We start from the raw sequence: 17,061 nt of genomic DNA on the forward strand, positions 1-17,061 counted from the left end.
CCGCAGCCGCCCGCCCCGTCTCAGCCCGGGTCCCGCCCCCGAGGCAGCCCTACTCCCAGCGGGAGCCGCTCCGCTTCCCTCGCCGGCCGGGAAGGATGCGGGCTGCAGCTCCGAGGTAATTATTAATGGCCGTGCCCACCGAGGCCCCCGGGGCGGGGAGGAAGTAGAGGAGTGAGGATAAAAGGGGGCGGCGGGGGGGCGGGAGGAGGAAACTGCCGTCGCGGAGCCCCGCCGGGAGCATGGCTCCGCTGCCGCGGGTGCTGTTGGTGCTGTTGGTGCTCGGGCGGCCTCTACTTGGGGCACCGGGGCAGGGCGCGGGCACCTGGGCCCGCTTCGCCCGCCTGCCCTACCCGCAGGACCAGCTCTTCCTCCACGACACGTTCCCCGACGGCTTCCTCTGGGGCGCGGGCAGCGCTGCGTATCAGACCGAGGGTGGCTGGCGACAGGGCGGCAAAGGGGCTTCCATCTGGGACACCTTCACCCACCGACCCACTACTCCAGCAGGGTCCATCCTGCCGGGTCCAACGGGAGGAGATGTGGCCAGCGACAGCTACAACAACATCTTCCGTGACATCGAGGGGCTGAGGCACCTGGGGGTCTCCCACTATCGCTTCTCGCTGGCCTGGACTCGACTGATGCCCAACGGCACAGCACCCATCAATCCCGTTGGGCTGGCCCACTATGGCCGAGTCCTGAGCCGCCTGCGGGAGCTGGGCATAGAGCCCATCGTCACTCTCTACCACTGGGACCTGCCACAGGGCTTGCAGGATGCCTACGGTGGCTGGGTCAGCCCTGTCCTGCCCGACCTCTTCCGTGACTACGCCGAGCTCTGCTTCCGGCATTTTGGCGCACAGGTCCGCTACTGGTTGACCATGGACAACCCTTATGTGGTGGCCTGGCACGGATATGGCACTGGGCGGCTGCCACCCGGCGTGCAGGGTGGCCCACGCCTGGGCTACCGCGCGGCGCACCACTTGCTGCAGGTAAATGATGGGTGGCCCTAAAGTGGGTGGTGGGAAGGGGCTTTCTCCTCCCATCAGAGGAGCTGTGGTGGCTCCTCAGCCCATGGATTATGTCAGCAGGAAGGGTGCCCACAGCCTTCCCCATTGTATGGATCAATTTGCTGGGCAGCAGCTGGATTTGAAACTAAATCAGTGTGGAATGACGGCTGGGGCTGAACAAGCCCACTGCTCCTTGACGGTAGGCAGGTAAAAAACATACGCTTCATAAACTAGAGATATGAGCTTTGTATTTGCAGTTATCTTAAGGTAGTGACAAAATAAAGTGGCAGATAGGTTGCGGATGCCCCATCCCTGAAGGTGTTCAAGGCTGGGTTGAATGGGGTCCTGGGCAACCTGATCTAGTGCTTGATCAAGGGGTTGGCAGCCTTGCCCACGGCAGGGGGGTGGTACTAGATGATCTTTGAGGTCCCTTCCATCCCAAGCCATTCTATGACATGGAGTTGAAATGTTTTCGGTATGCCACAGAAATATTCACTTCTGCCATCCAACATTTGCAAGTGCTATTGGGGATGGGTGAGATACATTCGGCTGTGCCAGTTCAGCACTGGCTTGCAGTTACTGTGGAGATACTCAACACATCTACGGAAAGAATTTAAACGTTTAATTTAAAAAAGTCTTACTGAGTTAGTGGAGACAGTAGAGGTAGCGGAAATGTCATACTGAAGGATGCTCTTGACAAAATACAGGCTTTTTTGACAATGTAAAGAACTTTGGGGAAAAAAAGAATTTCTACTCATCAGCTGGTTTAGTCAGTGGCATAAATACTTTGCTATAAATAATTTTTATACAGAGTATATAGTATAACTGTAATTTGTACTGGAAGCGTTTGTGGATTCTTGGGGAGAATTAAGCAAAATTGTGTGCACATCTTTTCACCAGCAGGGTAAAGGACTGCTAGACTCCTGTCTGTCTAGCAGGAGTGATGTGGCCCCCAAAGCACGGTCTGTCATACTTCAGTGCACGTTTACATTCTCTGCTAACATTCTTCTGATTACCATGGCTTACTCGCAGCAGTTGTGTTGTAGAGTATCATGCATGAGATGAGAACTTCAAGAAAACATCCAACACTTCTTATTCAGCCTTTTGCTGCTTTCCTGCATTGCCTTTGCATTGTTTAGAGGTATACATATTTTAAAACAAAGTATAGGTGGGGAGGATGTGGGCAAGATATCAGGTGGCACTGAAATTGCTGGTCCAGAAACCTTTGCGCTCTCAACAGCCTTTAGGGTGCACCTAGACAAATTTGTGCTGTGATAGTTTAGTTCACTGAACTGAGTAAATGAATAGAACTATTCCTAAACGTCAGTACTAGCAGGATTAGCCACAAGTTTTGCAGCAAGGCTGCATCGCCTCACATTTTTATGCTGTTCAGTCACTGCATAGCTGTTGGTGCGCTGTTTGGTACGCTTTGCATAGTTACTCTGAAGGCAGTGGGGCTCCACACAAGGGCAAGGGCTGTCGCTTGGTGCCTGCGGTGCAGAACCTCAGGGGCTGAAGCTCTGTGTCTCTCTCCCTACAGATGACATGCAACAGAAATCATTAGCTGCAAATGTGAGCGCTCAGGTTGTCAAAAGGAAGATTACCTTGGAATCATTACTTAAGGGTGGTAGGCTTGCTGAGATAGAGTTTTAATGTTGTCTGTCACTTTATTGTTATTTTCTGAAGTGCTGTGCAAAATGAGCAGGTAATGAGGCTGTTCGTATTCTGTGTAGTTCTTCCCTCTACCCATTGTTCAGTTTGTAGCTTCAGACTCAAATTAATACAGGCCTTGGAGAACAGACAAATAAATGCCATGTCTGTCCTTGGCTTTTCCATAGTGCTGTCTGTTCTAAGTATTGATATCCCACATCACTGCAGTATTGGAGTCTTTCATAACCTGAAGCATGTGGTTGTTTTCATAAAAGTGCTATGAAGAAGGAAAGTGCCTTTGCTATTTACCAGAGGAGAAACAGAGGCACAAGCTTGTAGAAGCACTGTAGAAAGTACAATTGAACCAAGAAAGTTTACCAGTACTTGGTTTAGTAATAGAATCTCAGCATTGGTTTTCTCCTAGTCTCCATCATTCAGCTTGTTCACTATTGGTGAACATTTCTTTTTATGCAACAGCATAAGGCAGTAAGGTATCATTGTATTTCCCATGTTTCACAAATGAGGAACTGAAACATAGATACAATTAAGGTCAAAAGTGTCCACTGATTGTTAGTGTCCTTTTCCTGCTATGTGATTGTTTTTTTTTATTATTGGTAAGTTATGTTTTCAGCTCTTCTACATATATGAACCCAAAATCTCAGATCATTCCTAGAGAAAGAAGGGGATGTGATGCTCATGGAGAGGAGCTCCCATCCGTGACTCCTCCAGGTTGGAGGCTTCAGCAGAGGCAGAGAGAGATTCTTAAGGACAGAAAAGTTACCAGTTCTGGCACTGCAGTCCTCTTTCTGCTTTCTACGTTACCCAAGCTTATTCATAATAGACCTTTCAACCATGCAAGCAGTGAGATAGGAAGCTGAGAACGTTGCTTCTTTGACTACGCAGCCTGCTATCTGTCTTGTAATAATTGACGAAATGATACCACACGTGGTAGAAGTCTTGAATTACATTTCCATGTGCAAATTAAATTTTCCTCTTACATAATTTTGCATGACTGACTTTACAATTTGAATATGGTTTTTAATGGATGCAGGACAGTGTATAGTTTTGTAGGTGACTTTGGTCAGTTATTCTCAGGAGCTGATGCAGCCTTGGTTTGTATGAGAGCAGTAGTTACTGGCTTATTTCTTCATCACATAGCTTGTAGGGTGTGCACCGTGCTACTGCAAGATCCAGTTCTTACAGCCTCATCAGTAAAGATGAGGTTGTGTCATCCCACACAAAAATACCCTTTCAGGAATCCAAACTTCTGCAGCTTTTGTCTTACATTACCTGAATCATCCAGTCCCAGTCTTCTTCCTAATTCGTTTTCCTTCTCTGTGGTGTTCTTGTCTCTTTTCTTCCAGTGAAATTAAGCCTGCAGAATGTTTGTCTTTTAAAAGGTAAAACATATCCTCATAAACTTTTGGTTCTCAGCAAATGAGCAGACGGACTCTTAACATGGCATTTTTTTCCTTATTTATAATATTTAAACAGCTTTAAATGTCTTCTTTCTGCATTTATTCAAACTGAAGACCCTCAGGAGTAGAAAGCTTAATAGCCAGTGAAAGCTGAAGTCTACTAATTTATTTTACAGAACACTAATTAAAAGACTAAATAATTTCCTTTACATTCTTGAAAATTCAACGTATATGAATGTGGATTTTGGGCTCTCTCTTTTTGAATGAGTTATTTATTATCTGAATAAATAATCAAATAAGGCTGTGATTCAATTCAGGTTGTTCAGTTCAGGGTTGCTGAAAACAGTGCGATGAAGTTCAATCTGATTAATGATGTTTAAGTTTGGCTTGAATGGATTTTGTCCTGTTGTCCTGCACTTGTTAATTATCTTTCATTTTTCCACTACAGCAACATATCAGACTCTGAATGGACAGAATAGGAGGCACTTTTCATGAAGACTAAATAATAATCATTCAAAAACATCTATCTAAAAAAACCAGTTTAAGGATGCATCCACAGTTGTTTGTTCAGGGATGTCAATCATTATTTGTTGAAAATGTCTCCCTTTGATAGTATTTCCATTGACACTTGCGTAGCTTTTGACATGCACTTCAAACCTGCTAAAAAACAGAGGAAGCAATGCACATTTATTCACAGAATAAATTGGGTGGATCAAGTACAGGTTATAAAGGTTGGCATTCTCTTTGAGTCAACAGCCCGAAAATGTCATGCCAGCAATCTGTCACGTATCTGATGCACCTCTTGTTGATAGAGGTCATTGTATTGCGTTCTGTTTTTTGCAAATGCATTTTTTTCATTACTAGTTCACACCATATTGTCTGAGTTGGACGCACTTGGATTTACTCAATACAAACAGCATTTGCAGAAACAGAAGAACACTTTGTTTCCCCAAAGAAGTGAGTGGAACTGCTGCTTGGAAACCAGTCACATAGCAACAGAGTACTGATTTTCCTTCCCTTCCAAAACAAAAGGTAAGTACACTTTAGTTGACCTTCAGTTCTAAACCTAATAAGGTGTCAATAATTGCAGCACAGGAGAATGGTCTTTTCTTGCTGCATGTTGTTTGTTTCAGCATTCAAACAGCCATCAAACTTTCACTCAGTGCAAGTGGAATTACTTTGGATTTTCCTGAAAGCAACGCAGCTCATTGTAGTTGTGAAAGAACATCCAGTTGTGTTTTTTTCTTAGAAAAAAAGAAAAAATGATTTGAAGCAATAGTATTTTTTTTCCTGTCCTTACTGTCGTTAAGACTTAATTCAAAGAAGAAAAACCAGATTGGTTCTATTTCCAGTTCTGAATTTCAGTCTTTTTTCCAACTGGGTAGTGTATATATAGTTGTAAATAATTTACTGCAGTAATGATTATGCTAATCACCAAGCATTTGAATTAAGTAGTTTTCAAATGCCAGAGATGACAAACAACTACAGTCAAACCATGCAGCAAATTCAAATGCAGTTTTCTGTGCAAGTGGCTAGGAATGTTTATGCTGTGTTTGCAAATTATATCAACAGCTGAAAGTTGACGTACCTTCCTGAAGCTTTAGTCATCAAAAGAAAAAAAATAAATTGAGTTTCGTTTTCAAATGTGGTAAACAGGACTTTGGTCTTTCACTGATGCTTGCGTTATTAGAATTACCTCCAAAGATAGAGTACATAACTTTCCTCTTGTCATTTCTACCTGAAAACATATGCATTTGCTAAAGGAATGTTGTTTTAAAATATTCTACTGTAATAAAAACTGGTTTGTTATCTTTGAAGAGTGCCTTGATGCTTAATTATAGAAATATCAGGACTACTTGGAGAAGGAAAAGTAAAAGTGGACTCCCTCAGGTGTATACATCCTGTAACATAAAAAGCTTTTTTAGAAACTAAAGAAAATGTTCTTAAAACTCAACACACAGGACCTAGAAAAGCTGTGAATCTTTGTATTTAATTCTACAGACAACCCCAAATCTGTGTCTTTACATCTCATTTTAAGTGCCATGTGCCTGAGCATTAATTGTTACAACAGCAGTTGCTGGAGATACCAAGGTGATATTTCTGGTTCCTATCCAAGGTAATTTAGTATGCTTCCTTTTTAAATACCATGCTTTTCATTTAAGATCAAAGTTTTTGCTTAACATATTGGGCAGGGCTCTGCTCTGTGCCAGAAAGATAATGAGTACTGATTAACAACAGCTTAATATAGAAAAGGGCACTTAGATAGGCAAAAAGAAATACCACATCTCGCACAGTTTTATTGGGTACATGAGTGTAAAGCTGTCCGCCCCTTGATACTCTTTTTATTTCCCATTAATAAGGCCACAGAAAATCAATACATTCTTGGTATTTTCTTTTTAACTTCTTTCCTCAGTTAGAAGAGATTTCTTATAGTTTTGAGGGATCTGAAGTGTATGGCAGGACTCCTGTCACCATCTGTTCCTTTGTATGGCAAACTTCTCCATTTTCCACTTCATCTTCTATGAAAGGTTTCCAGTACTGAAGATAGTTAGTTGATGAACACGCTTCCCACACATACTTTGGGATATTATTGGGACCTGGAAAATAAAGCTCACCCTCATTTTTTTGCAGAATTAGATATGTGTTTTGATTTGAGAGAGCTGGCTGTTTTTTAGTCCCCCACCTTTTTATTCTGACCGAAGGCAAGAAGCTCCTATTGCTGTCTCCATGATGGGTCAAGTAAAAGAAGCCTCTATTCAGCAACTGTTAGCTGGTGAAACTGTCCTTTCTGGTTCAAATGACTTCTCCTGTGAGGATAAAATGTTTTCTGGCATTAGAAACCTGCTTCACTCATCACATGCCCATCTTCTGGAGGGTCAAATTCTGATCTCTCTTGCTTTGGTAAGTACAGTTGGGCAATTACCTTAGCGTGATTCCTCACATTTATTAACTCTTTTTTTGAGTAACAGCATCTCCCTTGTAGTCTACTCTGAGAAACAAAGTATTTGTATCCCTCATCTTTTACTATTTCTTCAAGTAGACATGTATACAGGCAGTGAATACATCTATATATCTGGTAGTACCATTTTCAAGCAGCAGCCATAAGGACAAAAAATTGAGAGCAGTGCAGCATGCAGTGATTTGGAGATGCTGCGTTGGTGACTAAGGTAGTCGTCACCACTTGCAGATGCCCAGTCAGTCCATAAGCAACATCAGATCTTGGTTTCATCCCCTCTCAGCTCCTTGTGCCTCCCCAGCTCCTTGCTGGCAGAGCAGTGTGAAGAGTTGAAAAGTCTTTGACTGTGTGTATGCACTGCTCTACAACTAACATATCAGTGTGTTAGCAACATTGCTCTCATCCTAAATCTAAAACAGGGCATCATACCAGCCACTATGAAGAAGATTAGCTCTATCTCAGCCAAAACCAGGACAATAAGGTTGTAGAAAATATATCAGAGTGTTTTGAAAATTACTGAAATAAATACTGGACAGATATCTGAGTGAGAAGGTGACCCATGGAATATGGACATGAATATAAACATGAAAGAAAAGTATAGCTTATGGAAGAGAAACAGCACTGAATTTGCACTTGAAAGAAAATGTGCCAGCGTAAGCAGAAGGTGGGTTGTCAAGAAAGAGGAGTAAATGGCTAAGCACAAGAGGAAAGATATGCATTTTCCATAGCCAGGGACTGGAGCTTTCAGAAAAGTGGGGTGAGTAGGAAACAAATGATATCAAGGATGTACAAGAACTATATTCACACCAGTGTTCTCTCTAAATACTTCTAGGTATAATATCAAGGAGAGGAAGAAAATGTAGAGTTAAAGGGATAAATATTCCACACCAATAAAATGAGATTATCTAATGAAAGACATTGGTAGCCCGTGGAGAACACTGAGCAGGTGTTGAAGGTTTTTGTGTCTGCAATGGCTCTTCAGTGTTAATGGTAGAACAGTTTGAGAAATGACACTTCTGATGCACTTCTTGGCAGTGGAGGTGACTTGTAAACCTGTATTGTATATTCATATATTTCTCTGCTTGCAAATTCATAGCAGAGTGATACATGACACAATTTAAACTCTGCAAATGAAACTCAGTGGAAGAAAAATTGTAATACTATGTATATCAACAGTGAATATAGTTTGTTTAAGATATTGGTGATAACAACTTCTGGCTTGCTGTAACAGCTTCAGTACTATTCTGAGAGCACAAAACACAAAAACCTTGGCCTTCTGTAGTGCATTTGTGGTATATTGCCCTGGAGATTTGGCAGAGGAGGTCCTTCTAGTCACATCCTGGGGTAAGTAAAACAAAGCACTGAAGAGTCTCTGAGTTTGGCCAGATTTAAGCATATTTGTGTTGCTTCCTTTGTATATGTGTTTAGTCTGGGAAGAAAATAGTGTTCACTGTCATGGAAAACTACAAAAGTTTAAAATTTAGTTTTGTTTGGATTCTGAACAAAAAGATATTCCAAATTCCCCCAGTTACCAAAATCTTTGCAGATGCTGTTTAAAACAGCTGGTATAGGAACTGAGGGAACTGGACTGTGGATGGGCAGATGGGCTCTGCTGCTTCTGTGTGATGGGAAGCACGGGGGCTTGTGCACATCTCAGGATCCAGCCAGCCTGGGATGCTGAAAGGCTGGGATTGCTGCAGGGCACCCTGCAACAGGATTTTGAGCAAAAGGGCTAGCCATGCACATTTCCAGTGGGCTGTCACTTCAGTCTGCACATTTTGATACTTGCTCTTTAGGTCATGGTAACAGCTGAGCTTTGAGTTCTGTTTTACTCAGCTTAGTGCACCTCTGAAGACAGCTGAGTCATTTAAAATTGGTCAGGAGAGATTATGCTGTGGAAAAGCCTTGTTATTTTGTGAGTCCAAAAGTCAACCCAGTAACCCTCTTGTAGGTTAATCAGTTTAGTGCCCTTACTAAAGGCTAGAATATGTATGTCCCGCTGGGATTATGTCTTGCCGTGCAAGTTTACAAGCTATTTGCTTTACAGTTGGGAAGACAGCAGCATCTGTTTGCTTTGATTATATTTCTAGGAAAGACAGCAAATAGTTGGGTGGGAGAGGGGACAGGCTTGGGGCTGTTGTTCACACGCTCTGATAAGAGCTCACTGAGATTTTCCAGTGCCTTTTCCTCAGTCAGCTTTTTCCTTGTCCTTTTGAATATGCAACAGCTCTACTGGGTCAGTTGTTTTCCAGAGCTGAGGGCAAAGTTTACTGAATTTGTTCATTTGACTTTCAGCATTTTAAGAAATAATTTTTGCTGCAGGCATGTGACGACTGTAGTTATTGATTAATTATTCTAACTTTGTTTCCTTTACAAAATATATATGGAAATGATAGAATTATGCATCATCTATTTTCTTTTAAGAAAGTAGATCAGGAATATGTTGCATTGTCAGACTGGGTGGTTATTCTTCCGTTTTATATTGTGTAAGTAATACAACCTTACTTAAAAGTCTATCCAATAATTCTGACCTCAGGTTTGGAATGAAACTTTAGCTGGCTTATGATGGCTTAATTGTAACACTTACTTCATTCTTACTTTCTGTTCCTGTTGTAGAATAATGTCAATTTGGGAACAAGCTGTGTTTGAACAGCTCAGGTTGGTAATCTGAGTGAAAGGCCACCAGAGCAGAACACCATAACCACTTATACATCCCACGAGGGGGCACAACCCAGCCAGAAAGAGTCTTAACAAAAGCAGACAGTGATAGGAAAAGGAATCCCCTAGGAAATGGACAATGAATGAAGAGCCGGGGAAATCTGACGAGTGCTGAGTTGGAATGCAGGGGGATGGACTTAAAAGAAATTATTGCGTTTTTGTGTGCATATTTGGCACTAAAAATTAAACTTGATGTGAAATGAGTCCCCCAGAGATAAGGCATTTGCTGGTTCATTTTTATTTGTAAATCTCATAGGAGCTTTTCTGGGGAAGCTGGCTGGTAGTTTCATGAAATCACACATCATGCTTCACAGCGATGGAACTTCAATCCAAGATCCTGTCTTGGCTTCTGGTGTTCCACTTGCTGTCCTCCCCTTGCCACCAGCACTGGGAGGTGGGGAGCACTGAGCAGCCAGAAAAAGGAAGGAGAGCTGCTGTGTTAAGGCAGAGCTTTTCAAAGTAGCTTAAGGAAAATCATTGAGAAATGAATTTTCCTTTAATGTCTTTTGAGAATCCTGTCACTTCCAAGCAGATAAGTAAACTAACTACTTGAACAGATGTATTCCTTGAAGAATATGTGTATTCTTGTACTCATGTATCACCTCAGCCATGCCAAATGTAGGACTTTGGGAATGCACTGAAAGAGCTCTAGAACTCAGTTTTTTTAAATCCATTTCCCCTTCCAGCCATGAAAATACCTTTTGTTTTGAATGTGAAGGGACGGTTGGGACAAGCAGGGCAAGGAATAATGCTGCTGGAATATGGTCCAATGGTAGCTTTGCTTCCTTATGATATGCTTGGTACAGTCAAAAAGTCCTTTTTCTTCCTTATTGTTACCTGTCATTAGTGCCTTCCATCAGGCCAGCTTGCCTTCCTTCAGATTGCTGATACCTCCTGTTTTCAGAAAGTAACGTAATTCAGTTAGAGCAAGTCAGAAGGATCTAAAACTTGTGCAAGTGGAATTTGCTGATTCATTCCAGTTAAAGTATCTGAGAGAGATATGTCATTTCCCAAAGAAGCTGAGAACTATGGGAATAAAAGGTCATCATTTTATTTTTACTTTGCCATGGAAATTCTTGTTTTCCAATTTTGATGTGTTATCAAAAGTTTTTCTTTTAATACAGTGAGTCAGTCAGTCATTTCATCCACTGATTTCTGTATTCCCTCACTGGATGAGTGCCCACGGCTTCAAATTGGGTCAGTTTACCCTTGTGAAATTGCTATATAAGCTACTGCAGTATAACTGACTTCTTGAAGCTGCAATCTGATGGCTTTTATTCTTTGATGAAATAAGTAAAACAGTCTCAGAACTGTCAGGGCAAAATTCTTGCACCGTAGCTGTTTCCTCATGTCTTATATTCATAGATGAGCTGCTTGTGCCACTTTTGTGTGAAACAGTAATTACTCAGTTATTTTTCCCACTCCCTCACCCTGTTTCTGGCAAATAGGAAAGCAATATTGAAAATGGCTGCTTAAAAGAGGGGAGAATTCCAATAAAAGTAGCAGGAAATTGGCACGGTCATTCTCAGAGTCTGGATATTAGAACTGGCAAACTGTAGCACAGAGCAGCTCAGAAATGGTATTTTTCCATAGCACAGATTAGAGTAATGATATGGACACCATCTCAAAATTGGTTGTTGGTGAAATGGTAATAGGAGCAGCACTGTAAAGGTACTGTCTTGTGGGGTCTGATTTTGGGTATTCTGGCCTGGCAGTCAGGAAAGAATTTCCCCCAAGTTATATTGTCAAGGAACAGTGATGGTTCTTGTGTCACCTCATTCTTCCCCTCTCTCAGCAACACGGAAGGTTCACAGGTTCAATTGGGAATTTTCTCTAAATAATTTCCCTTCTGTTGCAAGGCCTTAGGAGTTGATGATATCTTTGTTCTCTCCAGTTTTATTCCTACAGCCCCTTGTGACATTTGGAGAACCTGGGTGGTTTTTCTTGCGTTGAAAAGCTTCTGGGTTCATTTTGTGGCTCACAATCCGATGAACATGGGAAAGAAGTTGAACAGTGAATGCTACTGAGTAGTATCTGGGTTTGGAAGCTTGCTGTAATACTAAACTTGGTGATCCAATTTTTTGCTGATAGACTGTTCATTTTGAGGGAGTACTTCTTGAGGGGGGATAATTTTAGGGATGAAATCAGTATGCAAGTGTGAACTACAAAGTTAGAGAGGAACTGGAAAGGGTCAAATACACATTGTATTGTAGAACCATAGAATAGCAGAGTGGTTTGGGTTGGAAGGGACTTTTAGAATCTTCTAGTTCCAACCCTTCTGCAGGGTTGGACACCTTCCTCTAGACCAGGTTGCTCCATTCCAGCCTGTTCATCATGTTCCCAGTGTGGGAAAGGACCTGGGGAGTCTGGAAAAAGACTTGTGAAGTGCTTGCATTTCATATTCATAGGGGATTGAGACCCTTAGACCATGCAGAAATGCCTAAGATTTTTCAGCATGTGGCAGAAAAGGTCATACTGGGAGGTATGCAGGGAAAAGCAAGTCAATTCGTATGTCAAATCTATAGAGAAATTCACCAAAATTAACTATTAGAGAACATGACTTCCTGTGACACTAATGTTGATGTTGGACATAAGACAGAAACAGTAGCAATGACAGCTGCCCGAGAAGCTGCCAGGCAGGCTCATTTTTACTTGTTACATCACAGATTGTGTAATAAAACAATTTCAGACATCTAACTGGCTGCTGCAATCTTATGGGAGAATCGGAGAAAAAGCTCATAGGCCACGATATATTGCAGGAGACAGCCTTCCTCATTTGGAATGAGACTTTTCTGCAGTATTTCTATTTTATAGTTAGAAAGGTTTTAGTGGTTTTCCTGTACTCAGTACAATAAAACACAACATATCTTGTTTTATCATGAATAGCAAAGCATTTTTATTTGGCTCATTTTGCAGGAGGGTTTTATACTAGATGTTGGAATCTGTCCTGATATGGTACTGACACTACCTGACTACCTCTAGTAATAATCAAAAGAAATTGGTTCTTGAGAGACATCAAAACTCAGCTCTGTCATTTTGCCAAATTCCGTAAGTTGGGCAAAGCATAGTTACTAAATATCAGTTTTCATTTTTTTTCTGGTATTTGTCCACATGTTGGCTTCTCCCATTCATAGTAAAATTGTCTGCTTATCTTTATTACTTTGTCCTATCTGACATATACAATTCCTCTTCTCAAACCTATTCCCCATGACAGCTTAATTCTCCTCATCATTGGTTATTTTTGTGTCTCCTTGTTCCCAGCACAGAGGATTATCTTCCCTTCAGTATTTCCTTACTGTTTTTCCTCTCAGGAAGTAGCTGGAGTCCCATCCTTATTTTGCAAGACTGCAGATCTTTTGGGTATTGCTCAGTATAATCTGCTCTTCCTTAGATGCTTACTGTTCTTGGACTGAACACCTACTCATCTATAGTTAAAGAAAGAAGGATGATCTTGTATTGAAGACACACAGTTTAGTTGAGAGCGTGGATTTCTGAATCTGCTAAGAACAGCTAGAAAGGAAAACAGGCAGTATTTTTAAAGATTAATTACCATATGTTAGGAGATAGGATATCATCATGAAGGCCTGAGGAAAAAAAACAAAAAAGAAACGTTGAACTAAGGAGATCTAGATCTCGTGTTCTGAGAGGCTTTTCTGATGTTCCACTATTTTTGTGGCAGTGGCCATTTAAAAGTACACCTGTGAAGAACAACTCTGATTTCAAGCAAAGGAGTTGTGTCAGTTTTTTAAGTGCCATATCCTGTTCAGGTGTCTGGTCTCCCCATCTGGTCTCCCTGTTTTCTCCCCAATCTGCCTTCGGCTTTTCTGCAGCCAAAGTTCTGTACATGACTTCTGTGTTTCCTGTTGCCATAAATCACTGAATGATGGCCTTTATGTGACGTACTGGGAGGAGAAGGATAGGACAGATTAATATGGCACTTTGCAGTTTAAATAAGATATATGTTTAAAGTAGACTAACTTATAAAGTTATACAATTTTTTGACTGTAGATAACAAGAATAAGACTTTATAGCTAAAGACCATGAGAGGTTTCAGTTGTGGGCTGGGAAGAAACTGAACACAACTCGAAATTTGTGTTTGCTTAGAGACAGTTGAGGGACTCATATCTTACGTATGTTCTCAGGAACAATCAATAAATGGAGAAGATAATAATTGAAAACTAAAATAAGAAAATGATTTGTTATAGCCAATCTGGTGGAGCTCACTGATGAAAGAGGTGACTCGGACCAAAAATCAGGCAAAGTTAAAAACCAGGATTAGTAACGAATACAGATAAAAACTTAAAATGATTATTCATTTGAAAAAAGAAAAAAGAAGAAAGAAAAATTATATCTCATCTTTTAAAGGTTAAACTGATCCCATTTAGAAATCAGTATGATGCTTGAAGGTGGAATATCCCACATTTATCTGGGGCGCTTTCACATTTTTCTGTGGATTATCTTATTCTGGATCTTCTTTAGCAGATATGAGATGGGTTGGACAGCCTGACCCACTGCAGTGATTCTCTTCCACAGGTATGAAAAAAACACTACTTTCTTGGCCCCTATGTTATCTCTCTGGTAAGATTAATTACTGACCTTGCTACTGAATCATTCACTATTGTTTTTTGCAGTGATCGTGTATAGATTTGGGAAACCCTAAACCCTAAACCAGCCCAAACCCTCAGTTTTTTGTCTCACAATGTTTAAAGACCAAATTATCTAGAGTTGAGGACAATAGGCAATGCATGTCATTCTGGAATGTGCCCAATGAAACCTCTGCAGTTCTGCACTGCTGGAATTGACGCTGCCAGTATAAATGAAAAAAAAAACAACAGCAACGTGGATTATTGGAACTGTAGTGAGATGTGGTTATTTGGACATGGTTAAATGCCTTTTCTTGCTGAAAAAAGGCTCGCTTCTTTTTGCTGACTGTGAAGTAGATGGGCTAAGTGAAGAACAGTCTGTGAGATGTTCTAGCAGTTTTTTTTTATCAGTTTATCTCCTCCAGACAGAGGATGCAGGAGGGCAGTATGGGAAGAACAGTGTGCCTAGTCAAGGGTGGACACAGACAGTGCAGAAATGATGTTTCACCTGTCAGTTGGTTGCCAGCTCTTGATGAGCATCATGATGCTAATAGGAGAGATGGATGGAGATTAGAGCTGGCAGTGTCCTCGCATTTGCTTTTGTGTATATCATAAAGGTAATTTGTTGGCACTGGGTACAGCTGAGATAATCTTCAACCTGCAAAGTTTATCAGTTGCAAATTATACTTATCCAGTGTCTGAAAACATAATGTTAAACTACCTGAGGTTCACATCCACCCTGAATTACAGCTGTCAGCAGCAGGGTGTTTTGTTGGATTGAGAGAGGCCATAGCATGGAAAACAGATCCTGCCCCACAATTACCAGCATCACCATGCCGTCTTCCAGGCAGTGTTTCCATCAGCTCTGAGACATAGTTTGGCATCTGCTTGGCTTTTCAAGACTTGGCCTTTCAATAGCCATTATAAAAAGTGGTCTAGTGTAAAGATATTTCCCTTTATGTGGCTTGACAGCATTCCCAGTGATCCCAGAGGGAAGAGTGACTAGGACTTGTTCTCCAGCTCTGAGTCAGCTGTCCACTGGGCTGACTGGGAGTGTAGCTTCATGTCCTTTGGCTCTGCACCGCAGTTAGAAAATGAAGACACTGACTAACCTGTCTTTGGTTGCTTGCAAAACTTTGACATAGAGGTGGATCCTTTCAAGTGGTGAATCAAGAACCTGAGAGTAATACAATGGTGCTGTGTCAGAGCTGGCGATAGCCAGATAAGCAGCTGTCTCTTGCAGGCTGTGGAACTGACGCAGGGGAGCTAATAACTTGAGATAATTTTAGAGCTAACTTCAGACATATTCAGCAGACTGTAAGACCCAGATCTATGGGTCTTTTTACAGGTAGTGGAGAGAATTGAGCACGGTGAATCTCATCCTAAGACAAAAAATAAAAAAATAAAAAAATCCCAACTCTGTCTATGGGGTATAAACAATCCATAGTGAGGAATTCAAATCCAGTTTTTCGTAGACAGACTATCACACTTGGGTTAATAGAGGTGAGGAGAGTTGGGATGAAATAGAATCATAGAATCATCGAATCACTCAGGTTGGAAAAGACCTTAAAGATCATCAAGTCCAACCACAACCTAACCATCCTACCCTAACTCTAACAACCCTCTGCTAAATCATGTCCCTGAGCACCACATCCAAATGGTTTTTAAGCACATCCAGGAATGGTGACTCAACCACCTCCCTGGGCAGCCCATTCCAGTGCTTAAAGGGCTTGCAGGGATAGATGGCAAACGAGGAGAGTTCAAAAACTGGCTTGAAGTACTTTGTGCTCTGCTATGTGATCATATGCTGGTTTTGTCTGGGCCTTACAGGTTTAAGGCATATCCTACCTTCTGCAGATCTGTGAGGAAATCTTGTATCTCCTGCTCCTCCCTGTTTTTCCTGAGACCCCAGTTGAGTCTTCTGACACAGGGAAGCATTTGATGGACATCAATACAGTTTGCCCCAGGCAGTGCCTCCTTAGTCTTGTAGAGTGGAGCAAGCAAATGGCCATGGTATTCCTTGCAACATCTCATGGATACTGAATAGCCTTATCATGTGGTTCTTTACTTTGCATAAGGAAAAGTAGGACAGGGTAAGATATATGGCCATCAAGTAGTGAGGAAATAAATATACTTCCAAAACCAATTAATGTTTTTTGACTGATCTGTCAAGGAGTATGATCATGTTGAGCCCTGAGATGCTTAGACAGGAAAGATAATGAGAATGGGAGTTAGGTATAGATAACTACAGGTGCAATGGACCCAAAACACTGCAAACTTATGGTATCAGAATCAAGCTGATAGCTCTCTGTGATAATTGGTTATCTAGAGAAAGAAAAGAAGATAAACTTAATCTCTATCTCAGTAAAGCAGTTGAAATGTCTGTATCAGATGATGTTTCCAGCGGAGATGAGGAATTATCTTACCGGAACATGGCTTATTTACCTGAACAAGAACACTGGGAGAGGATATACTTGCTTTCTATTAATAGATCAACAGCAGAAACAAGAAAGAAAATAACTGTCTAAGGCAAAGGATAGTTCTGGTATAAGAACAGAAGTGTTTAGACTGAACATGAATAAACTTAACTCAAAAATTGCAAAATAATTGGTAACCATTTGTGAAGTATGACTCTGCAGTAGTCTTCCAGGGGGAATACAAAGAACAAAATGCCTCGCCAATGTCAGAGTGAATATGCATCAAGTTATGAGTGGGTTTGTATCATATATATGCCC

At 41.4% G+C, this 17,061-nt stretch overlaps 1 protein-coding gene across 1 annotated transcript in view; it reads left to right on the plus strand.

The window, feature by feature from the left end:
• The first annotated feature begins 239 nt into the window (after positions 1–239).
• The window catches only part of KL (klotho), a 48,007-nt gene continuing 31,185 nt past the window's right edge, over positions 240–17,061 (plus strand). The window contains exon 1 of the mRNA XM_042868522.1: positions 240–983. Within this exon, the coding sequence (XP_042724456.1) occupies positions 240–983 (744 nt within the window). The remainder of the gene's footprint in view (positions 984–17,061) is intronic.

This window comes from Lagopus leucura, unplaced genomic scaffold (assembly GCF_019238085.1).
Source record: "Lagopus leucura isolate 7727_CA_CO unplaced genomic scaffold, USGS_WTPT01 Super-Scaffold_100001, whole genome shotgun sequence".
NCBI lineage: Eukaryota > Metazoa > Chordata > Aves > Galliformes > Phasianidae > Lagopus > Lagopus leucura.